This window comes from Camelina sativa, chromosome 5 (genome assembly GCF_030686135.1).
Source record: "Camelina sativa cultivar CO46 ecotype springtype chromosome 5, ASM3068613v1".
Lineage (NCBI taxonomy): Eukaryota > Viridiplantae > Streptophyta > Magnoliopsida > Brassicales > Brassicaceae > Camelina > Camelina sativa.
In genome coordinates this window covers 20,432,072-20,458,272 of record NC_141884.1, presented here as the reverse complement: position 1 = coordinate 20,458,272, position 26,201 = coordinate 20,432,072, and the positions used below count along the sequence as shown (strand labels likewise).

General features: G+C 32.8%; 1 protein-coding gene across 1 annotated transcript; it reads right to left on the bottom strand.

The window, feature by feature from the left end:
* Positions 1 to 2,759: 2,759 nt before the first annotated feature.
* On the bottom strand, positions 2,760 to 5,920 carry LOC104787048 (sodium/pyruvate cotransporter BASS2, chloroplastic). The gene is made up of 13 exons (XM_010512540.3): positions 5,560 to 5,920; positions 5,362 to 5,467; positions 5,141 to 5,255; positions 5,009 to 5,050; positions 4,804 to 4,917; positions 4,659 to 4,721; positions 4,142 to 4,269; positions 3,958 to 4,039; positions 3,715 to 3,766; positions 3,532 to 3,629; positions 3,280 to 3,438; positions 3,094 to 3,183; positions 2,760 to 3,015 (listed from the first exon to the last, which is right to left on the bottom strand). The coding sequence occupies exons 1-13, from the start codon at positions 5,663 to 5,665 to the stop codon at positions 2,938 to 2,940; spliced, it is 1,233 nt and encodes a 410-aa protein (XP_010510842.1). The 5' UTR covers positions 5,666 to 5,920; the 3' UTR covers positions 2,760 to 2,937.
* Positions 5,921 to 26,201: the final 20,281 nt, after the last annotated feature.

The window sequence follows — 26,201 nt, the reverse complement described above, 5'->3', positions numbered from 1 at the left end:
TCCGGTGCAATCATCCATTTGTTTTTTCTTTTTCCGCGGATTAAACGTGTGTCAAAATGAACTCGTGTATTTTTTTTTTTTTTTTCTTATAACAACAATAAAATATAGCATAGCATGACATATTAAAATAATGTAAAATTTAAGAAATTTTATAAAAAAATCAGAAAACAAATATCAAAGCTATATTTTTGATAAAATTATCACTATTTTAAATTTTTTTTAATTATTGAATTATTTTACAATATCCGATAAATAATCCAGATTTTAGCAGATTTCCGGCTACTAAAATTCAAATTTAGGATACAAGACACATTGCATAAACTATAACAAAGCATCAATTTTTATGTTGGAAAAATGAAAGATATTTACTTGAAACCTTTTACTTTTAGTCTAGGTGATGTATACCACTATAACCTTGTAATTTATCACATAAAAGACCCAACCAAAACTAAAAATTGTTTTGGAGGTTTTTGCAAGTATATTTACTGTAACAGAAACCTTTAGATGTATTCTGAAAATTTAAAACAAACAAAAGTGTTACACATTAACATAAACAGTAAATGTACAAAAGCTTTATGTATATAATCAGAGCCATGCCTACATGATGGAAAAAGAATATATCTATATACTTAAGCTTCTTTTTTTGAATGAATGTAAAACTCATTCAACCAAAAAACTCTTTGTTATAAAATATGCATTTTTAGATCAAGCTTTCATTTTAAATTTTTTTATTTATGAAATTTTAGACAAGAATTGTACAATGTTTAAATCTCTCAAAACAAAATTGTTCATGCATGTATCTAACAATTCAATTACAAAATGAGAAAACGTATGTGAAGTATTCAAACAATCAACGTCAAAATATATTTTTCAAGATTTCCACAATTAAAAAAAAACAAAGATAAAATTTAGATGAGAAAAACAAATTAGTAGTAAATTTTTTAAAAAAACGGTAAGTCATAAGCCCGCGCATAGCGTTGGTATTCATCTAGTCTTATCTTAAAACCACGAGAATTACTCTCATTCCATTGGAAAAGCCAAACAACTATTTTAAAACAAAATCAAGAAAATAATATTTATTAAAATAATAATTTGAATTCAAAAACTCAATAATCCCCCCTCCTACAAAAGATTAGACCACTAATTCTATAACGTTAAGAAACTGTTGTAACTGAATGGTAGGGTTTTAAGGGACATGTGTCGATCACACAATCTATAAACAACACCGATCTATCCACGACGCCGTCAAATATCCCATTTTCCAATTTTCCTTTTTAAAACTGCCATTTTTAATTTTGTGTCATATATGAAAAAGATAAAAATACTCTTAGATGAAAAAGAAAGAACATGGGCAAAGCTTTGTGCGGTTCCCAAAGGAGCATTAGTTTCTCTTTCATTAAATCATTGATTTTTTACATTTACAATTAAAGTTTTGATTGGTTTTGCGAATAAATCATGATTGAAATTAACTGCTTATAAACATGTTCATCATTATGCAGGCAAATAAATGTGGTGGACAAGAACCTTGACCGTTGTATCTGGTCCACCGGAATTGCAGACTTGCAGTGTGGACATTTTTTCTTCTTAGCAGTGGACACGCATCGTCAGACCAAACCTTGGCAAACGTCCACTCAAGAGATGAAAGACATAATAGTGGTGGACAAAAAAAGATCTTGTCTGTTGGATGTGGTCCACCGGATCTGCAGAAATGTAGTGTGGACAAGTTTTTAGTTAATTAGAAATGGACAATAAACACATGACCAAACAAATACGGTCCACTCAAGAGAAAGAAGGACATGGTTGTGGTGGACAAACCTGATTGGCTGGATCTGGTCCATCGGATCATGCAGTATGGACAAGTTTGAAAGTGGTGGACAAAAACCTGGTCGACTGGATGTGGTCCACCAGACAATGGATCTGCAGACCTGCAGTGTGGGCAAGTTTTATTCTGAGCAATAGACACAATACGCATGACCAAACAAATATAGTCCATTCAAGAGAACGAATGACATAATAGGGATGGACAAAAACCTGGCCGGTTGGATCTAGTCCACCGGATCTGTAGACTTGCGGTTTTACCTGCCTACGGTCAGGTATAAGAATTTTAGAACTAGATCTAGCAGTTTTGCCTGCCACGATGGGGGTAGGCGGATCAGATGGAAGTCTCGGTTGAAGAATTGTGTCTGGATTGGATGAAGAATTTCTCCATTATATGCGTCCAACAGACTTATAAATGGATTTTTGCTGAAAGAGATTCAGTTTGTGCTGCAATGCGAACGGCAGACAAAGAGAGACTGAGATGGAAGAAGATGAAAAGTCTGGAGAGAATGAAGATGGAAGAAACGTAAAAGTAGAGGGTTAAAATGAGGAGAGAGAGATTTGTGTCTTTGGAAAAAAATTTAAAGACGACTAATTGCTTTACTCATTTATGTCGATTCCCAAAAAAATACAGAAAAATAATTAATTTTGTGTTTTAGAAAAAAAAAATATATAATGGTCTTTCAGTTATAATGTTGTGGCAAGTGGGAAAAGAAAATAGAGAAAATTGACCAAAATGTTTGGTACTATGGCAGTGTTGATAAAATTCTCTTATTAATACTCAATAAAATAGCAATATTTACTAAAAAAAATATTATCCAATATAAGGAATGAATATAAGTTAATTAATCCTTCTTTTTTAATTTGTATTTTTATGCAGGCGCTAGTTGTTTTTCCAAACTTAAACATCGATTCACCGACAGTAAAATTTGGAAAAAGTGTGCCCAAAAAAACAGATTTGTGTCCATTAATTGAGAAACAAAATAAATTTGACCACAAGTTCTCATGCACGCCCTTGTTTCTATGTCTCTTAAACAAAAACTCTTTCAACACGAATTAGTAAACATTACAACAATCACATCGTTTTGAGATGCAAACCGCCTTTCCTATGTCATTCACTCACTCCTTGAAGTCATCCTTGTCATCTGCCGGAATTGGTTGGTTTCTCCAGAACACGGCCAGGCCACTCCCGCCAAGCTGCAGAATGCCATTGAACATAATTACACTTTGTAAATTCTACAAGTCAACTTTTGTGAAATGGCTATGAAAACTTACCGCCATACAGACAACACTGACTGCAGAAGGAACAGCAACGAGAGGGTTTGTGAAATGCTTTTGTGCAAGCAAGAACCCGAGCGCTGAACTCTGCAGTTTGCAAAAATGAAATATTCTTAAAAGGAATCCCTAACAAAGCTTAGGTAGCAAACGGCAATTTATATGGTAGAGGAAAAAGTAACATACTTGCATTCCACATTCTATAGAAATGGTGCGCGAAGTGGACTCGCCGAAAGAAAACTTAGAAATCCAGTAGCCAATAGCAAAGGCTGCAGCATGAAGGACTGCCACCGGGAGTATAAGTTGAGCTCCTTGGGTTTTCAAAACCTCTGAAACTTGTCCAATCTTTTCAAAAGAGACAAAGGTAATAGTCAGTCTCAAAACTCAACTGAAGACATCTCTCTGGATTATGGTTAGATACTTATATGAACTACTTACAGGGCTGGCGCAGAGAAGGGTGGTCAGAATGACTCCAATTAGAGGCGTCACTGTTATGATCTTTGATGTAAATTTAGGAAAGAACTCGTTGGCCAGAACTATTGCACAATGCAGAAAAAGACATTAGTCCCCAAGGATATACAGGCCAAATTCATTATCTGGAAAAACTGGCACCATACTTACCTCCAACTATAGTAGGCACCAACACTACTTGAAAAGTACTAATAGCAAGTCCCTGATATAGAAACATGAATCCGTAAGCTTTCGTTTTAGCATCTCTTTACTGTTTCGCTTCTTTTTATTCTAAATCATTTAACAACTTTTACTGAACCATGTTGATTCATATTTTGGCTTAATGAAATGTTATCTTATTAGCTACAGTTACTTTGCATGGATTAATTCAAAATATTTATAAAGAAAACTCACAGCAGCATCAACGGGAACAAGCTGGCCAGCAAGAAGCTTAGTGAGAAGAGGAGTCATTATAATAGCCCCGATGGTTGAACACCTAATAAATTAGAGGGAACATTATGTTAAAAATTTGAGGCCTTCCACCACATTTAAAAACGGGAAAATAAAAAGGAAAAGAAGTGAAGAAAGAGAAGTATACGTAGTCATCAGTACAGAGAGCGCCACATTCCCCTTGGAAATGTAGGTAGCAACATTTGACGCTTGTCCTCCAGGGCAGCATGAGACTAGGATAAGACCAGTCGCAAGAGGTGCTGAAAGCTTAAGAGTCTAAAATAAAAACACAGAAAAAGTTTGTATTAGTCGCCTCCTCAACAATCATCATCCAAATACCCATAGAACAAGTTCATAGCAATCCTATCTACAGCAGGAATCCCTCAAAAAGTGAGTGAGTATGCCAGAAAATGTTGCTGTAAAAAGAAATGTTGATTCAACCTAAGAAGAAAGTGATATTTGAATACGTAACAACAGTCAACTCTAGGTTTAATCAAGTACCAACTACTAATATATCAATAACTTGGTTAGAGCGTATACACACTACAGAAGTAAAAACGAATAGAACCAATATCAAAAGAACAGAGTCATCCATAATATTGAGTAAGTAATTATTTCAGAGAAGCAAATAGAACTTAATGGGATAGACATTAGTGGAAACATACCATTGCAATGAGAAAACCTAGAACTGGCTTGATCAAGTATTGAGCAAGAAAACCAACACCCACCTGCAGAATAAGGACTCTCAACGTTAAATAGACAATGTATCTAACAGAGTGAATAAATACACCAGTGTTCATTGTCTCTCACCGTCCATGGATTACGTAAACATCTTCTGAAATCTTCAAACGTAAGAGTTAATCCCATGGAGAGCATAAGAAATCCAAGACCTAGAGTAAAGAGATCTGTTTCCAACCATGTAACCTACAACAAAACTCACTCTATTAGCCCCAAAAGAACAAAGATCTCTATAGATAAAAACAACAACAAAGAAGCATAAAAAAAAAAGACATACTAAAGACGGTTTGAAGATGCCAACAAGTGTTCCCAAAATAACCTGCACAACGAAACCACATTGCACCATGTCAGTTATCAAATGCATACAAAAGTTTCAAACTTCATCAAAGAAAAGGTATAAAAGAAGTACCCAAAGTGGAAAAAGGGTTGTCAAAAGCTCAATAGTCTTCTCATACTGACTAAGTTCCTTAGGAGCACTCTCAGGTACATCACCTGCAGCAGCCTTACACACAACACTACTACTCCTGTAAATTAACAAACTTTAATGACCACCCAGAAATAACGAGATCATTTCAATTCAATCCACATCTAACTTCTCTGCAAAGTTTTAAATCAATTCCACAAAATAACCTGGAGGTTGTTGTTGCTTCAAGAGCAGAGACAGGACGTAACGGTTTACTATTCTGAATCCTCAAACTAATCCCAGAGCTACGAACAGAAACCAACTTGGGAGAATCTGAACAAAAATAATAAATCAGCAAAAAGAGACACAAGAAATCTGAATCAAGAGAAGTTATGATGATAATATAGAAGAGATTAGTAGATTACCCAAAAGAGTATGAGCTCTGCTCCTCGTAGCAGGAACCCAACAAGTGTTGATTCTGCATTGACTTAATTTGCCGTCTGTTGGCAAAATCCTAGAAATGGAGGCCATTTTTTGTGATCGAGAGAGGGTTTTAGGATGTTGGGGTGAGTCAGAAAAGATGAAATAGAGACATCTCCAAATAAGGAGGAGGAAATAAGGGTTTTGTGGGAGTGATGTGGGAGACGAGAGCCACACATTCTCCTGCCCCCTTTCTTCTTCAAATCAATCCTATCTGAAAAATATCTCAACATTTTTGGGTCGATTCTTACAAATTTCAACTCTTTCCATTTGGTTTTTTTTTTTTCTTTTTTTGTCGTCACTTCCATGATATGTTTTAAAATCTATAATTAAAAATCATTTAATATATAGTTTTCATTACATAACTCTTAATAGGTTATAATTATAACAATAGATTTTTCATTTTTCACTAGGCATGGAATTAAAAAACCGGACAGGTTTTTTCAAATTAAACAAAACCAAGATTTGAGGGAATTGGTTAACCGGTTGATTAATAAGAGTGAACCGACCGGCAATTATTTTAGTGGTTTTGGTTATTAGTCTTTTTGGTTGCCATTTATATGTTTCAACATTTTTACATTTAAACTTTTATATTTTTGGTTTTGTTACGACTTACTATACGTAAGATAAGATTAAAAAATTACAAAACTCAAAAATCAGAGGTGATGATTAGAATCATCGAGAGAGCTATAATCTAGTTTCGGTTTGTTTACACTAAAATCGTCAAGTTAAAAATATAACAAAATTAATCATATCCTACATGGCCCTCCCATAAAAACATTTTCTCATTGATTTTCTTGTTTATCTAATATTTGTTTTGGTTTGTTACTTAATGATAAATTACTCATTATATAGAATTGAGAGGAGGGAAATGCTCAAAAGTCTCCAAAATTGATTTGGAAATCTGCTATCTCCCTCTCTATTCTTCATACCCTTTTTTCTTTTAATGAAATGTGTACAGACTATTTTATCCTTTCTTCCTTTCTCCTGTTTTTTTTTTGTTTTTTTTTAATTTTATTTTCTAAAAAAATATCAGTCACAATCTCTTTTCTTTTCTCAGCCACCACCGCTGTTTCTCCGCCGAAGCTCTCCACCGCCACTGTTTCTTCAGCGGAGCTCTCCATCTCCACCGTCTTTTTCCTTTTTTGGATTCAAATTCTCCTTCAAAATATAGGTGTGTTCTTCAACATAAGAATAAATTCTTGATTAAATAGGGTTAGGTTTTGAATTTTGGAAATTTAGATTGGATTTTGTTTGAGATGCTTACCAAATTGGGTGTTTTACCATGGGTTATGGGTCGATTGAGCTATTTAGTTGATAAGAAATGAATTTTACTATTGAATCTCAGTGAATTGTAGACATTAGAATCTCAAACCATTCAATTCGATTTTCAATTATCACGACTGGGTAAAACTGGTAATACTAAGGGTCTGACTTGTTCAAACGCTGCGGTTGCGGTTGCGGGAGATTGCAAAAGTGGGCGATTGCGGTTTCAAACGTTATTAAGCGTTTTGAATGACTGGTTTAGCAGTTTATAATTGGTGCGTTTGCGGGAGGTTTACGACTGGTTGACCAGCGGGTGCAATAGCGGTTGAAACATAATAAATGTGATATATAATATATAAATGTTTAAAAACACCAAAATTTTTATTAAACTTGATTTATAATTAAAATTTATTAAAAAAATACTAAAATAATTATTCAAAAAAAAAAATTTCATATTGAAATACTTATTCCTTTATGCATTTGGCTTTTCACCAAAAATTTAATCAAGTAATTTGATAAATGACAAAACATATGCTTTAGATCGTAGATCTTTTCTCTTTTCTCTTAGATCGTGGGTCAGTAGTTGCATCGGTAGGAATGGTCAAGTGAGAGTTGAGAAGAGTCACTGGTGATTTGTTCTAATATTTTTCACAAATAATCTTATTTTCTTAAATTTCTGATGAAATATTATATTTATTTAGATTTTTTTAACTTATATGCGATGTGTCATTAAATTTACATCAAGTTTTCCGGATTATTGTTAATTGGAATATTATTTTCTTCTAATTATTTATTTTATAATCTCTGCAATCGTATTCGTACTTCATTTTCTCCCATCCTTAATGAATAAAATGGTTAGATAGAAGATATAAAAAAAAAATCATTATCAATGATTTCTTTAAAGTTTATTACAAAAAAAGTCCAAACGCAATTGTCTGCAACCGTAAATGCTTGCGGGAAGCAGCTTTTGGAATTCAGTGGTTTGAAGCGGTTGGAAGTGATTAGGAGTGATTGGGAGCGGTTTGTGTGATTGGTTCCAATCGCTAGCAACCGCTACCACCCGCAAATGCAGCATTTGCGGGAGGTAGCGGGAGAACCAGTCAACACCCAAGTGTATTATAACTAGTAAAACTGGTAATACTGATTCATGTAGTACAACTAATAAATATAGTAGTATTACTAATTGAGTTTTTTTTTTGGAATTGTTTTGGCAGGATACAATGAGAGAGAACCTCAACATGCATTTTAAGTGTGAATGTTGCATGTATAGTATAATGTTCAAGATATATGTGGCTGATAAAACTTTGTTGATATTATATACAAGGATATACAAGAAGCTTGAATTTTAAAATCTTGTAATGTTTAATTTTTCTTTCACTTGATGTATATAATTATTATGTCATAACAGAATAAAACATGCGTAAGTAATATAAAAATGGTATAACTAGTAAAACTAGTATTAAAAGTTGAACATAAAGAAAATAATTTTTAAAGAAAATATAAGAATGTGTGTACTAGTCATATATATAAAAGTAGAGTTTCAATCTCTCCTTATTGGTCCACTTGGCAATGCAATTTTAACAAAAAAAAAATTTATGTTAAAACACAAATTTAAAAAAAATTAATTTTCACATTTAACTTACATAATATAAAACTGAAATCTTTATACCTTCTCCCTATAAATTATGCATTAACTTTATTTCTCCACTAAGTTGTATTAATCAATTGTATTAAAACAAAACAATAAAATTAGAATTGTAACTCTCATTTTTCTAAATGTAATTTTTCATTATTTCTCTTCCTATAAATACTCATTATCTTATTCTCTTAGTCTATCACTCTTTCATTCTCTCATCTTCTTCCACTACTCTCAAATCTCTTTTTTGTTTTGTTTTGTTTTGTTTTGTATTTTTTTTGTTATTGTTGTTATATGGGTTATAAAACAAATCAAATATCATTGTAAAAGCTTAGTTTTAGAGTTTGTATGATATGTATATCTTATATATTTATTTTAATCTTTTAAAATGTTTATCTCCATTTTCTATTTTATATTAACATCTTATAAGTCATTATTTTCATACTTCCTTACAATATTCACCACACAATAAGATCATAAAGTTGAAATGATCCATATGTAATTATCTATTATGTCTCTGGTTATCTCACATATTCATGTATCATTTTTAATAATTTATAAAGATCAATATAATATTTAAAGATCAATATAATTATCCATTTATCCATTTATAAAGACTATTTTGTTTTGTGATCCAATTGTTAAATCTGCAGATATCAATATAATATATATATATATATATTTATGATTTGAGGTTTTTGAAAACAAAAAGAACATAATTAAACAATTGGTTTTTTGTGTCTTTAATCAAAATAAAAAATGATCCAAAAAACAAAACATATTCAACTGGAACTTAAATATAAAAATAAAATATAATTTTAAAAATATCATTTCACTAAATTCTCTAAAAATGAAACCATTAGTATGAAATCTAGCACTATAAATTAAGTTGATGAGTGAAAACCAAAAAACATATAAGTTATTCTTGGGATTTTAAAAATTATTGAGATTGAAGAATTCATATAATTTTATAAGAAAACTAATTTAGTTTGTCACTTAAAAAATAATATTTTTTATTTTGAAATATTATGTGTAAGTGTTGAGTTTATATCAACAAACAACCAAATCATGTGAATTTTGATTCAGCCACTTGGTATTCCTTTTATTTTAGGTTATAAAAAATTAAAATATTTATTTATAATTAAAGACATGTAACTCCATTTAACTTAAATGTAACTCCTATCCAAATAATTGTACATTAATTCATTCCTCCTACTAACTTATTATCTTTCAAGAGAAATTATTTTTGGTTAAATTTAAATATTTTTTATTTATTTTGGTTGGCTAAACTTATATTCATATTTGGTTGGTTAAATTAATATATTTCTCATGTAAAATTATTGTTTATAATATATTTCTCATTTCAAAGTTTAAAGCAATATATCATATATATAAAAGTAAGGTTTTGGTCTCTCCTTATTGGTTGATTTTCATTTAATGTTTTCTAATTTTTTTTTATTTTTTATTTGCTTTCTAATTGCTTTAAACAATATTTAAGATCCAATAAACACAATACATTTAACTCACACACTAAAATAAAATTATAACTGAAAATAAAATAAATTATGCATTAATCATATTCTACAACTCAATTTTATTCAAACACAATAAATTACTATTGTAACTCCATAGTTCTAAATGTAACTTCCATCATTAATTATCATATAAATAAGCATTCTCTCAATCTATCATTCTCTCATATTGACATTCTTTTACTATCTCATTTTCACATTCTCTCATTTTCTTCTACAATACCTCAAATCATTTTTCGTTTTTTTTTTTGTTATTTTTGATTTCTTATTTTTATTGTATGGGTTGTAAAACAAAAAAATGAAATATCATTGTAAATTGTTAATGCTAAATTTTAATTTTAGAGACTACATGATATATATTTTACATTGTTCTTATTTTAAAAGATTTATCTCCTTTATCTAATTTGGATTATTATCTTATAAGTAATCATTATCTCTTCCTCTCCCACCAATATTAAATGTTGTTATATCTCATATGTGTTGTAAAAGTTTGATTCTATATTTTAATTTAGAAAGTATTATATATATATATATAGATATTACATTGTTCTATTTTTTAAAGATTCATCTCCATTATCTAATTTGGATTACCATCTTATAGTAAACCTTCTCTCCTCCTCTCCTACCAATATCAAATGTTGTTATATCTCATATGTGTTGTAACTTGTAAGAGTTTGATTCTATATTTTAATGTAAAAAGTAATATATATATTTAACATTGTTTTCAATTTTTATTTTATTTATATAAATTTTTTTTTTTTATTTGCCTTTCTAATCTATTCATATTTATTTTTTAAATTTGCATAGCTAAATTTAAATTCACATATGTTGGTTTTAACAAAACAATCAACTTTATTTGAGAATTAGATGTTCCTATTCATTTTTAAACGATCAATGTGTAACATATAAGTATTTTGTCTTGCAATCACAAGTTCCATTTCCATTGCTTAACTCCATGGTTAAACTATAATATATGTTGTCCTATTTGTAGGAATAACAACATACTTATTTAATTTATTTAAAAGAGCAGATGATTAAACGAAATAAACATTTCTCCAAATTTTATAATTCAATCAGTGAGTGTACTTATTACTTTGAAAAACTTTTACATTGAAGTTCATAAAATCATATAAGAAAACTAAAATACTATATCACTTCAAATTTGGAAGGAAACACTTGGTATTCCTTTTTAAAAAAGTCAAGACACATATAAAAATTTATTAATATTTAACTCACTTTAAAGACATTAAAGGTCATTTAACTCAAAAATAACTTCTATCCAATAATTTCATACATTCCTCCCACAAATAAAAAATATATATATTTATATATATGTTCAAGATTGTATTTAAATATTACATAATTTTTTAGTTAGCTAAATTTATAGTCACATATATACAATATATATACATAATAATTTATATTACTTATTAACACCATAATTTCACCCATTATTTGCTTAACTCAATATTGGTTTCAAAGCCAACTAAAGAAAAACAGAAACGATCTTATTGATATTAGACCAAAACATGGGCATACAAACATAATCAATTACACGGAAGATATTTTTTAAAAATAACTTATTATTGCAACATCAACGTATGAAGAGTTTACATAAGCAGTTAATTAGAAAATCTATAATATAATAAATATATTGGAAACAATATCAGTCAATGATAAGATTGAATCCTCAAAAGCAAGAAACAACATCTTCATAATTCATAAAAAATTATACACATCTGAACGAAATGGTATAAACATATAGTGTATAAATAAAAGTGACGGCAAAGCCCGTATATGCCTAATTAAAACGAAATAATACAAAAGAGAAAACGAAAAAGACCAAAAAAAAACAAGAAAGTGCCAACTAAACCACAATTCACGCGTTGCGTGGGGAAGCACCTAGTAAATGTCAAAAGTAATGTTTAAATGTTTACTAAGAATGAAATTTTAAAAAATATATGAATTTTGGGTTGTTATGAAAGAACCTAAACAAGTGTTTCCTTATACTTTTAAGGTCACTTTGTAAATAATAATCAAGTTAGGATGACAAAGTTATAGAATTGTAGGTTTAAAACATATGAATGCATAACAAACTCATAATTATATGTTAATAGACTTTAACCAACAGTAAAACTAAAAAATATAATTTTAAAAGTGGTAAAACTAATTAAATGGAAAAACCTCAAAAATAGAACTATTTGCAATTGCAGTACAACTATTATACTTTGTATAACTATGTGTGAACACTAAGTGTGAACACTAAGTGTGAACACACATATTGTACACGTGGCAGTGCAGCTCATATATTTTTTTGATTTTATTTTTATTTTTGTAAGCTCCATGTGTGGTTTTTTTTTTTGTTTCTGCAACAAATGGTTAATTACAAATAAATTCTGACTACTTCTATCTAGTTTTATTAGTATTACAAAAATATATTAGTTATACCTATATATACCAGTATTACTAAAACCCAGAAATTCAATTTGAATGAGATCTAAAACAAATGAGTTTTATCTAGTTCTAGCTACTTGAGATTTTGATTCTACAAAATTTGATTTTTTTTTTCCCAAACGAAGTTGAATATTTAGATTAATACTATAAACTAGATATTCACCCGCGGTACACCGCAGAGCTATAGTTTTATTTAGGAATGCATAATATAATTTATTTTTTATATTTTTTATATATGTAACTAATATGTTTTATATTTTTTAAATGTACTATAGTTTTACATAAATATATTATGTATTGTATAATTTTCATTGTGTATATTTATTGCTTTATTATATAGTTAAAATATTCTTATTGTTCATATAATTTACTTTAGTCAACAAATATACTGTTTTTATGATTTTGTATATTTATTTACAATATATGGATAATAATATTTGAAATTATATATATATTATACTATAATTTGACTTTTTAATTTAGGTTGTTACATCTGTATATCATTTTAACACCTTTGTATTTATAGGATCCAAATATTTTCATAATTTGAGTTGAGATCAAATTAGTTATTTGGTCAAATGTGCTAATTTTATTTTTCAGATATGATGTCTTATCACGATTTATTCTGCTGATTGAGTATTAGCAAAATTACATAATGAACCATCCTTTCCATATACTTTCTGGTTAATCTATTATGTAAAATTCGATTTGGACAGATCATTTATTAATGTTTTAAATGGCATGGAGTACGATTGTGTTGATACCAGCAGGTTTGTTATCTGAAAACATGTAAAGCTTCTATTTTACTAATAATATGGGTTATATTTAATCGAATTTTAAGTAAGTGATGTTTTTAATATTAATCTAACCAATACTTATGTGTTTTATGTCAGAGTTTTCCCCAATGGTGAAATCATCATCAAGTGGAAACATGCAGTAACCAAGAAATAAACACAGGTCAGTTCTCTATGTATTTTTAGCATATTATATAGCTACGATGTAATGCTTATATTTTACTATGGAAATGGTTCATTATATAGTTAGGATGCAATCGAAAAAGTTATTATGAATCAGAAATGGAAATTTTTTATTGAAACAATTGAATCATTTAAAGAAAGAGCACTTATTTGCGGCAAACCATGTCACCAAACTAAGAAATACCAAACTTGGAAAGTTTTAACATGGAAAGGAATAAAAATAAAAAGCAAAGACTATAATATAAATAAAATGGCCTTAGTTGGAGAGAGTTATATCGTCGACCCAAAGTATGAATTTCAAATAATTAATATCAGTAGCATGATTGTAAATAAGTTTGAACTTCAGGATTTATTTTATATATGTCTTTAAAAATGTATATATAGATAAATAAAAAAAACTTGTAAAACTAGTATACTATTTTACTACCCAGAAATTCTAATATGAGCATAAACCCAGAATTTTACGGACTTGTTTCCCTAGTTTTTCGTGCAGTTAGAAACGATGAGATGAGCCCTTCGTTTGCAAAATCACTCAGAGTGAGATTCTAGATGTATTTGCCACCGATCTCTCTTCATCGTGACGTTTGCAATTTCCATCTTTTAACGCAGTCCGTAATGTTCTGAGTCCGTGGAAGCAAATCACGAAGCTCTAACCCAAACGAATGACCTGATTCTCGAGTTTGGCTTGTAATTCTTCCCGAGTTGGTTCCTGAGTTCGTACTTCACTAATCTCTATCTCCTTCTCTTTCTTCTTCTTGAAGTGGTTTTAGAAACCGCTTGTTCATTGTTGTTGTTTCTTTTTCCCGAATTGGTTCCGGAGATCGCTCGCCCTCTCTTCCTTCTTCCTCCTTATTTGGTTCCGGATATCACTCGCTCTCTTCTCCTTCTACCTCTTCATTTGTTTGGGCTTGCGAATCTTCTACCTTTGAACTTCGAGCAATCTTCGTCCTCTTTTTTCCCACCTTGTTTTAGCCATTTTCGAGTAGTTAGACAGTAGTTATCGTTGAAATCTTGCAATAAACATAAAACAAAGTGTTACCAAGTTTTACTAATATTTCAAAATCACATTAGTTTTACCTAGTTATACTAGTATTACTACCCAGAAATTTAGAGAAGAACATAAACCCAGAATTCACAAATTATAATTCCAAAGCTTGTTTTTTGGACTCATCTTCCTTATCAATTGAACAGAATAACATAATATCTAGTTTCTCAAGTTTCAAAAATTCGATTTTGAGATAGTAGTTTGAGAAATAATGGATGAGATGATAAAACAACAATGAGAAAAAAAATTAATTATTTTATTTTAGATCCTTTTTTTTTTTTGAAGTTATAATTATTCTATGTTTGTGGGTTAGATCCAATAAATATCGGGTGGGTTGATGTGTCTGTATTTTATAGGATTTTAACCATAGTTTTCATATTTCTTTTGAGTCTTTTGTTAGGGCATGTGCATCGGTGAAGGACAATTTTTGGTCCTTCAAATATTTTATTCTTATTTTGAGAGTTTCTTAAGTTTGGTATGAGCATTGGTGTCCTTCACATTTGGTCTCCTGGAAAAAATAATAGTATTTTTAATTTTAAAAATTAATTATTTAAATAAATAAGTAAAAACATATTAAAGTTTTAATTGAAATAAAACATATAATATTGATATTAAAAACATAAAAAAATTACAAAGCTACCATATATACAGTCAAATGAATCCTTACTTCACTCGTCACTCGTATCCAAAAGACCAAAACAATCATTCTGTTTCTACACCAAAGAGAGTACTAAACATATTTTGTCAACAAGAGATCTCGAGTTTAACCAACCGACAAACAGTGGTGAAAAAAAAAGGTGTGAGGACCAATCCTGAGAAGTTGAGAGGGTTCTGCAGCTCCACTAAATCCTGCTTCACTCCTAGCCAAGCCAATCATTCTACACCAAATCTCTATGCTTCCAAGAAAAAGAAGACTTGGTTTCCTCCATAGAAACGCCAACTTCCCATAGTATTCACCCACTGCAACAAAGCCTTGAGGTTTGTCAAGATCCAAATCATAAACCACTCTCCTGACCTCCACCACATTCCAAAAGGCAACTCAGATGACTCACAAAAACCATCTCTAGTATCGTAACATGTCAGGCCTTGGATGAAGCTTACAGCACAAACCTTTCTGTCTAGTGGAGCACCTATCCCATGAGTAACAACATACTCTGTCATTAACTCTGTTTCAGATGTCGTCCTTGCCAAACCAAAATCCATAATCTTAAGATCACAGTTCGAATTCAGAAGCAATTTGGCATCCACACTAAGAACTCATTGTCATCTATGTTTTTGTAATGCAAGATGCAGTATAACGAGTAGGACCAGCCCATCACAATTAGCTAAAATGGCAACACAACCAGAACATATATCTCACCATTACACTCTCTTCAAGCTGAACATATCGCATCCCCTTACACTCTCTTCAAGCTGAACATATATCTCACCATTAGCAAAATGTTTAATCTAGATTTTCTCAAGATCCAGACCCAATTTACAAAATCACACAAATCAGTTTCTTCGTAATCGTTTAGCAACCAATTGAACAAATCTCTAGTCAAAATCTACTTATCAATTTCTTCCCAATCGTTCCAAACTACAAGTACAAACTAAGAAAGAACCTGAGCTAAGGCAGGATTAGCAGTGCCGGAAAAGATACGGAGGCGAGTGGTGTTCTTGTGAATCGAATCTTCCAAACGAGTCCTCGAAAAACTTGCGGGAACGGTGTCGCATGTAAGCAGATGGAAACCGGAGGAGTTTCCGCTGTTGAACTTGTACGGATCCGCCGCGTTACACTTCTGTTATTCCACACCCAACATTAAACAATCGAAGAAGACAAAGATTCATCAGAAACAAGCGAAAGACTGTAAAAAAACTGATTTGTGTGATTTGTGTGAAGAACGGCGGAGATGTAGCACACACTGCCACGTGTAACGAAGGACCGAGATAAATACGTCCCCTTTTAAGGAATGTCCCTTTAATAATTGGGGAATTTCTATTTAAATTTAATAATTTTGTAACGAAGGACGCAGCGAAGGAACGCCGCTGCAGATGCCCTTAGGTCCAAATGTGTTTTTAGAGTCCTTTTAGTCTTTTGTGAGGCTGTACAGGTTTTAGGCTACTTTAGAAGGAAACTGAGTGTTTTGGAGATGAAAACAAGCATCTAAAGCCAATTTGGTGAAGACTGATCGGACTAGCAAGCAGATGGAGCAAAACAGAGAAAAGCATCCAGGATCGGCTGATCCGCATTCGGGATCGACCAGTCCCATACCCGAAGCAAGTTTTCCTTTTTCGTTTTAAACCGACTTTTAGGGTTTTATTTTGATATTTAAGTTAGAGGTTCGGCCTCCAGAGACATAAGCTTTATTTTTCTGAGACTATTTTGTATTGAGAGCAAAGGGAGAAGATCTCTAATCCTTCTTGACACTTTGGAGAAGATTTCTAAACCCTATTTTCTATTTCTTTTGCAATTCAATTATGTTTTCTTCATCTTTGATTTGCTGTTTCTGTTTCTCTATGTCTAAGTAGTTTCTCAATTGGGTTTAGGGTTTCAAAAGGGGTTTTATGATTCTCTAAACTTAGGTTGTTAGATTTGGGATTGATCTATTGTGTTCTTCATCTATTGTTGTGTTTAATGCTTAAACTAGATTAGCTACCTAGTTTATGAGTGTGGGTTTAATTCATCTAGGCATCAAAAGTGTTGTTGAATTGCTTGAAAAGAACATAGGTGAGCAAAGTGGACCTTAGCCAACGAAATTTGAAGTTGAGGCACCTTGTGAACAGATCAAACTTGAACCTTTATTGCTTGCTTGGTTTGCTAGGTCCAAACGACGGTTTAGGGTTTAGTGAATTCATTGCATAGATAGTTAACACTGTGAAAGTAGGTTAGCTTTACAACTGTGATTTGAGTTCTAGAACGGTGTCTAATGCATCCCATCTAACCACCTTAGTCCAAAATTATATCCCCATAGATTCCCTGCACCCAATATTTCCTTTTTGATTTAAAGCAACTTATTTACTTTCCTGTTTTTAATCGGTTATTTAAAACACAATCTTTCTCATTGCCTTAGCTATATTTGATAAATACAATTTCATAGTGCATTGTTTGGTCCCTGTGGATTCGATCCTGAAGTGTTACAACGATACCACTAGATCGTGGTGGAGTACACTTGAAAACTGAAACCACGGTCAAGCTATAGACCTTAAACAAGCGCTTATGGGAGGCAACCCATGGGATTTGTGCTGGCTTACCCTTTTATTTTATTTTTTTTTTTTGTTTATTTTTTTTTAGGATTTTGGTTTTGTTTTTAGGATTTATTACGGTGAAATCACGTCCGGTGTTAAGTGTTTTCAGGAACAGGTTCCAAATGCAGAAGATGCGAAATTTTTTTTGTTCCAGGAGCTTTGGATCGATCGATCCTCCTTAAAGATCGACCGATCCCGGTGGTTTTCTGCGGGTGTCTCTAAGTTCAATAATGTTGCAGATCGGTCGATCCCACCCTGAGACCGATCGGTCCCCACCCTTGCCAACACCACTCCAACACCAAATGCAAGATCAGCGGTTTTTGTTTCTTTTCCTTACTTTTTCTTTTTCATTTTTTTTTCTTATTTTCTTTGTGGGATTTGTCCTTTTCTTGGTTTTGCTTTCACACCGGGACGGTGTGAAGTAAGTCCGGGGGAGGGATGTCTCTAAGTTACTAATGTCATATTCTTTGGTTGTTCCTTTTGATTTTTCAAGTCTTTGAGTCGTTTTCTTATTTTATTGAGTCAAAAATGTTGGGAAACTATGATCATTTCTAGGAATCTTTTGCTTTGAACTAACACTCTTATGATTGCTTTAGTACTTTTGATTTTTGAATGAAACTTGGAATAAACATGAGCAGTCTCAACACGCCCCAAAAGACCCTCACCGAAGAGAACATTAAGCTGATTTGACGTTGTCTCTAGCTTTGTAAGGACTTAACTGGATTTAACTTCTTGCCTTGGGACTTGGTATACATCGAACAAGACTCCTCCCTTAAGCAATACAAGACATGCAATTCCTCACAAAGTATGATTCCCCTCTCTCTTCCCTTCAGTACTCAGTAAAAAAAAAAAGAAGAAAAAGAGGATATAGGTAAAAAAGAAGTGAACCAAGGGTTGTGCGTAAACCCGTGCATCCTTCGGAATTCATGGAAACCTGTCCACAAGAAAAGAGAAAAGGATTGATAAAAAAATACAATGATACCCTAGAAAATTAGGGAGAAATCAATCTTTTGGAAGTGAGAAAAGAGAGAGAAAAGGAAGCATATGAAGGAAGTCTTAGGCATTAAAAGGTTGAAGGAGTCAGTAAGTTCAGTGATCGATATTCCCTCGGCGAGACCACACATTTTCACTAATCTGATTTAGAGAGACAACAATGGGGATGCTGAAGGTTCTTTAAGGTTGTGGAGTTCAGAGTAGGGAGTGTTGATCCTAATCATGGGCAGAGTACAAAAAGTAGTTCTTAATTTGATTTGATGAAGAGTGCAAGGAAAAGGTTCCCAAGAATATGTGAGTTTCCACTTTCAAACCTTTTCTCTGTTCCTGAGTTTTTGTCTGTTCTTGCTTGAGGACAAGCAAATATTCAAGTCTAGGGGAATTGATGTGTCTGTGTTTTATAGGATTTTAACCATAGTTTTCATACTTCTTTTGAGTCTTTTGTTAGGTCCAAATGTGTTTTTAGAGTCATTTTAGTCTTTTGTGAGTCTGTACAGGTTTTAGGCTACTTTAGAAGGAAAACCGCGCATATAGGATCGCATACTTGGTCACCCGATGCTATGGAGGGTAGGCCAAAAATTAGGATACATTCTGGGAAAATAAAACTTCCATCGTCTGAGTGTTTTGGAGATGAAAACAAGCATCTAAAGCCAATTTGGTGAAGACTGATCGGACTAGCAAGCAGATGGAGCAACACAGAGAAAAGCATCTAGGATCGGCTGATCCGCATTTGGGATCGACAAGTCCCATACCCGAAGCAAGTTTTCCTTTTTCGTTTTAAACCGATTTTTAGGGTTTTATTTTGATATTTAAGTTAGAGGCTCGGCCTCCAGAGACATAAGCTTTATTTTTCTGAGACTATTTTGTATTGAGAGCAAAGGGAGAAGATCTCTAATCCTTCTTGACACTTTGGAGAAGATTTCTAAACCCTATTTTCTATTTCTTTTGCAATTCAATTATGTTTTCTTCATCTTTGATTTGCTGTTTCTGTTTCTCCATGTCTGAGTAGTTTCTTAATTGGGTTTAGGGTTTCAAAAGGGGTTTTATGATTCTCTAAACTTAGGTTGTTAGATTTGGGATTGATCTATTGTGTTCTTCATCTATAGTTGTGTTTAATGCTTAAACTAGATTAGCTACCTAGTTTATGAATGTGGCTTTAATTCATCTAGGCATCAAAAGTGTTGTTGAATTGCTTAAAAAGAACATAGGTGAGCAAGGTGGACCTTAGCCAACGAAAGTTGAAGTTGAGGCACCTTGTGAACAGATCAAACTTGAACCTTTATTGGTTGCTTGGTTTGCTAGGTCGAAACGACGGTTTAGGGTTTAGTGAATTCATTGCATAGATAGTTAACACTGCGAAAGTAGGTTAGCTTTACAATTGTGATTTGAGTTCTAGAACGGTGTTTAATGCATCCCATCTAACCACCTTAGTCCGAAATTATATCCCCATAGATTCCCTGCACCCAATATTTCATTTTTGATTTAAAGCAACTTATTTACTTTCCTGTTTTTAATCGGTTACTTAAAACACAATCTTTCTCATTGCCTTAGCTATATTTGATCTATACAATTTTATAGTGCATTGTTTGGTCCCTGTGGATTCGATTCTGAAGTGTTACAACAATACCACTAGATTGTGGTGGAGTACACATTGGGTTTTAATTGACTTGTTGATCATGGGTGGATAAAACCCAGGTAATAAATGTAATAATTCTGTTTGTGTTAGGGTAGTAAAGTAATAGACATATTTTTTGAATTAAAAATAATTCTAAAAGAAATTGTTTTTCGAGTAGGGAGTTTTGAGATTGTCAAATGAGATGGATTTAAATCTCTCTAGCCCCTTCTCCTCCAATTATATTCTATTTAACCCCCTTAATTAAAAATTGTATTTAAAATTTTATTTTTATTTAGATAATTAGTAAAAGACAAATAAATTTAAGGTTTCTTCTATATTTACAGACCCAACCTAATTTTGGATCTAGATATGGTATACCCATATCTATTTTGGATCTTAAATCCCCAAATTCATAACCAAACCCTAATTTCTTTATTCTCTTTTTTTTCTTTCTCGTGTTATCCTGTTTCTTCTCCTCCGACTCGAGTCGACAGTTGCAGAGGAGGATTAATCTCGTTTCATCTTATTCTTCTCCTCTTCTCTCAATACTCTTTTGTCTTCTTCTCTTTTATTCATCCGTTTCTCTCAATCCCCTTTCTTCTTCTCTTTGGAAAAATCCGCCGTGAGAATCAAAATTCGCCGTGAGAAATCAGAATTCGCCGTTCGTTTCCTCTCAGCTGCCAGTCATTATAAGCCATTCTCTTTATTTCTTTGCTTTGATCGACTAGTTGTTGGGTTTAGTTCTCTAAATTGTGTGAAAAGGATATGAACTTTGTGAGTTCTGAGTTTGGGAAGTGTGTTTTTGAAATGATTTCGTGAAATGTGTTGTGAGTTTGAGTGTAGATAGATAATGAGATCTATTTATGTGAGGTTGTCTTCGGATTGAGTTTGTGAGATTGTGTGAGTTTGAGTTTGTGTTTGTGTTTATGTTCGGATTGTGTGAGTTTGAGTTTGTTTTTGTGTGTGTTTTTATCTCTTTGCTTTCGATAATGAGATTGTGAGAGTTTGAGTTTCTTTTGGACCCGTTTGTTTTTGTGTTTGGATTGTGTGAGTTTATGTAGATAATGAGACTGATTTTTCAAAGTTTGATATAAATTTGTTGTTTTAGGTACCAATCCAAATGGTTAAAACCAGAGGAGGAGGATCTATTGTAAGAAGTGGTACTAGAAGATCCGAAAGAATAAAGCAATTGGAGATAGCAGGTGAAAATGTAGTGATGATGTCGTGGGAGATAAAGTTGGTGAAAATGTAGTGGATGATGTCGGAGAAGATCAAGTAGGCAAATCTGGTCCAGTGAATTCATCACCTATCCATCCGAGACATGTCTCTGACCAGGAGGTAATTTATTTTGTTTAGTACAACATATTACAACTAGGTACAACTATGTTGTGACACTTAATTTCTTTGTAAAATTGTGTTTGTATTTCAGGAAACAGAGATGGATACGGAGGAGGACACTCAACCTATTGAACCAAAGTTATATTTTAGTGATCCAAGCGTCTATGGAAATCATCACAATAAAAGCAATCAGAATCAATTTTGGTCACCATCTTTGTCAAACCACTCACCTCGTACCAGTCGGCTTCTTCAACTTCTTCTTACCTCCTTTTCCTCTATGTTCTCCAATAGATGCGAACCTTTTTTCTTGTCTTCTCCCTTGTTTAACATCATAATCCGGAGGAAAGATTAACCGTTTCATCGTCTCCTCGGGAACAATCCATTGAGAACTATGGGGAACCGGATAAATCGTCCTTGAATACGCCAAAACCCAAATCTCAATCCAGTAATATTTTGAGCACAAGTCATGTAACTCTATCTCAGGATCTGCTTCATTCTTTGCTTCTCTTGCAGCTGCTACTGAATGCACACATGGATATTTGTCTATATCAAATTGTTTACAGCTGCAAGTTTTGCTTCTCTAATTAACCACATATTGTAGACCATCACTACCTATCACACTATATTCAAGTCGGTAACAGTTTAGCTCATTCACCACCAACAATTTTGCTTCCTTACATGTTTTGTGAGTTCTTTCTCCAAAAAAGGAACCAGCTTCTGTGCAGTTGATATTTCTGCAGAAGCTTTTCTATGTTTAGCAAACCACTCAATCATTTTCTCGATAATAGCATCTATCATTTGTAACAGTGAGTAGTTCTTTGCATTTTCTAAAACACCATTAATCGATTCAATAGAATTGCTTGTGTCTAGGTTGTATTTTTCTCCATGAAAATAACATCTAGCCCAGTGCTTTATCTCCGTGTGCTCATCTAGATACAAACGTGCCGAAGGATATGTTGACGAAAAATCACCATAAAGCTGTAAGAACTCTGCCTCCGTATAAGCCCGAGCACATTACCTGAACTTTTTGGCACATATTGCTTTGTTTACTCCAATAACTTTTCCTTTCACATTCTGAGACAAATGGTAGATACAATGCCCATGGTGAGACAATGGATAGAGCATTGCTATTGCCCTGAGGAGACTGAATTTTTTTGTCAGAAACAAACACAATTTCAGGTCCATCTGGTAGAAGCGATTTGAGCTTTTCGAGAAACCAAAACCAACTTTCATTATTCTCGCCATTCACTACACCAAAAGCAAGCGGATAATGGTGATGATCGGGATCTTGAGCTGTAGCAACAAGTAGCACTCCACCATATGCAGTCTTAAGGTGGGTTCCATCCAAAATGATCACTTTTCTCATGACTCGGAAGCCTTCAATGGAAGCTACTAGTGCGAAGAACAAGTACTTAAACTTATGTTCCTCATCCACTTCCACATATGAAACTGTATCAGGATTCATCTTTTCTAACATGAACATATATAAATACATAAGCCTAAAACCTTTCTCTGGGGTACCTCGAACATCATCCGTAGCTTCTTTTTTTTTCTCTCCACGCGGTAGAGTATGACACCTTCACACCAAATCTTCTTTGAACCAAGTGAATGAGAGATTTTGGAGTTGGCGTGGCAATTTCACCCGGATAATCTGCAGCCAATAAAGAAGCAACCATATTTGGTGTACCTTTCCTTTTAATTCGCCCTGTACTTGTTCTTGACCGAGAGCATGTATGAATATTTCTATGAGTTCTTATAGAGAAAGGCTTAGACTTATCACTCCTTGCAGCTCTTACGTACCAATTGCAACCATTATGTGCTTCAGAACATTTTGCCACATATCTCAATGGCTCCGACTTCTTTGCAACAAACTCAAAACAATTCTTATGTCCAGCCTTTTCAATTAAACTTTGTATTGCTTTTTTGCTTCCAAATTCCTGGCCTATCGTAAAATCAAGACCATCTTCCCATAAAAGAGGTCCAGACTGGTTTCCTTCTACATCTCTATCTTCATTCTCGACCACCACCAGATTTTGTAGTGATGGTTCTCTTACGTACATATCTACGATACCACCACCACCACTACCATTCGTTCCACCAACTAGAGCAATCTCTTTATTCACTCCATCAATTAGAGCAATCTCTTTATTCACTCCATCAATTAGAGCAATCTTTTTATTCGCTCCACCACTATCATTTGCTCCACCACTATTATTAGCTCCACCAATTAGAGCAATCTCTTCATTATTTGGAAGATTTCTTGTTGCCAAATCCTTTATCAAAACTTGATCAAACCCCTCATTTTCATCGATCCCCTGATTTTGTTCTTCATTATTAGTAACTTCGACATGCAAAACACTTCTAAACCCTTCTTTAGGCACATCCTTTAAATAACACACAACATCTTCATCATCTCAAATATAATTTGGTATTCGCTTATAGTTTGGGAATGAGAAGGGAAAGTAACTAACTCTCAGATTTTTCATAGCCACATCTACCCTTATCTTGCTGCATATCTTCTCAACCAACTTAGCATATGATACATCACTAGATGATGTCTTCATAAGAAAAGAATACACTTCCTTATCTTCTCTTGAAATCCATCGTACATCTTCTCCAATACTTGAATAGTATCCATCATAAAGAAAGCGTATGATTGAAGTCTTTGGCATTGTCACCTGAAAAAGAAAGAGAAAGAAAACAGTCAATTTCCATTTTTTAGTAGCAGTGCATAAACATAGTTGTACCCATTTTTCTCAGTTGTACCAAATTCTGGATCCTTAATTTCCTACATAGTTGTACCCATTTGTCTCAGTTAAACCAAAGAAGAAGAAGAAGAAGAAGAAGAAGAAGAAGAAGAAGAAGAAGAAGAAGAAGAAGAAGAAGAAGAAGAAGAAGAAGAAGAAGAAGAAGAAGAAGAAGAAGAAGAAGAAGAAGAAGAAGAAGAAGAAGAAAAAGAAGAAGAAGAAGAAGAAGAAGAAGAAGAAGAAGAAGAAGAAGAAGAAGAAGAAGAAGAAGAAGAAGAAGAAGAAGAAGAAGAAGAAGAAGAAGAAGAAGAAGAAGAAAAAGAAGAAGAAGAAGAAGAAGGAATGTATTAGTTTTAATTAATGTCTAAGAGTTTGAGTTAAATTTGATGGAGTTAAAACCTTTTAAAGAAAAACTTTAAGTTTTGGCATTATTAATTAATCAACTTAAATCAGACCAAAATCTGACTAACCATTGAATATGTATCTTCGTTTAACGCCAAATCATATAACTTTGTGTTGTATTCTTAAACAATGATCGATCGTTGTAAAATTGACGGAAGACTGAAATCGAAAATGGAAAAAAAACATATTATAGACTATGGAAAGAGATCGATGAACCGGTTCGGTTTATTAATGTCACCATTGATTGTAGTGCAAAATATCCTAATTTGGGATTCGAGATAAGAAGAAGAAAGAAGAGTAGGGAAGGAGAACTTCACCATTGGCTTTCTCCTTATCCACTTCCACTGTAGCTTCGGCTTCTCCGCGTTTATGGAATCCTTCTTCCAACGGCAAAAATCAGCGTTGCTCTCTCTAATTTTCGATCTTGGAGGAGGATCCGTGGGCCGCCGAGATTTTTGATCTCAACGCATTGATCTCAACGTAATTAAAACTAATTTTTACTTTCTCGGGTTTCGTATGGTGAGTTTTTGCGGATTAAAAATCTTTGAACATGTTATCTGACCCGCCTAGCATGGCGTGTTTGGACTACGAACTAACACTAAAACTATTAGTTTATCTCATACATACTACATATTTGTAATCATAGTTTTGAAAATTAACTTATAAATTATTTAGTATATGAACTACAAAATATTACACATACTATAACACATTATTGATATTCCAAAAACCTTCCAACTATGTATTTCATAGTAAACTAGTCAATTTGCGTTAACCAACTTTACTATATCATCTTCACTCACTCGCTAAACTCTTTCTTTGGGTCTCCTTGTCTTGTCTTTTCCTTTCTTCGTCTTTTTTTTTATAACATGGTTGCTTTCAGTTCGACACTTCTACCAGTACAAGTTTCATGGCATAACACAATGTTCTTGTTAGATATATATGAACAAGTTGTACGTACTGAAAATGATTGGCGCAAGATTCAGAAAATCAAAACCCATTCCTCAACTTCGACATCTTAAAACACCTCATTACAAGAAAACAGCCCATAGCCGACTACATTTTACGACTATTTTTCAGTCGCTAAATTTAGCGACTATTTGGTTACTCTGTTACGACTATTTTACGACTAAATAAAAATGATCGTACAATAGTCGCCAAATTGCGACAAAATTCAGTAGTCGTAAAAATAGTCGCCATTTAACGACTACGTTACGACTAATATGTAAAATTATAAACGCAGTTGTAACCTTGTCGTTATGTAGTCCCTCAGTTACGACTATCTAGGTAGACGCATACAAGTCACCAAATTAGGCGACTATATTACGACAATATCGGCGGGTCGTACAGGTTG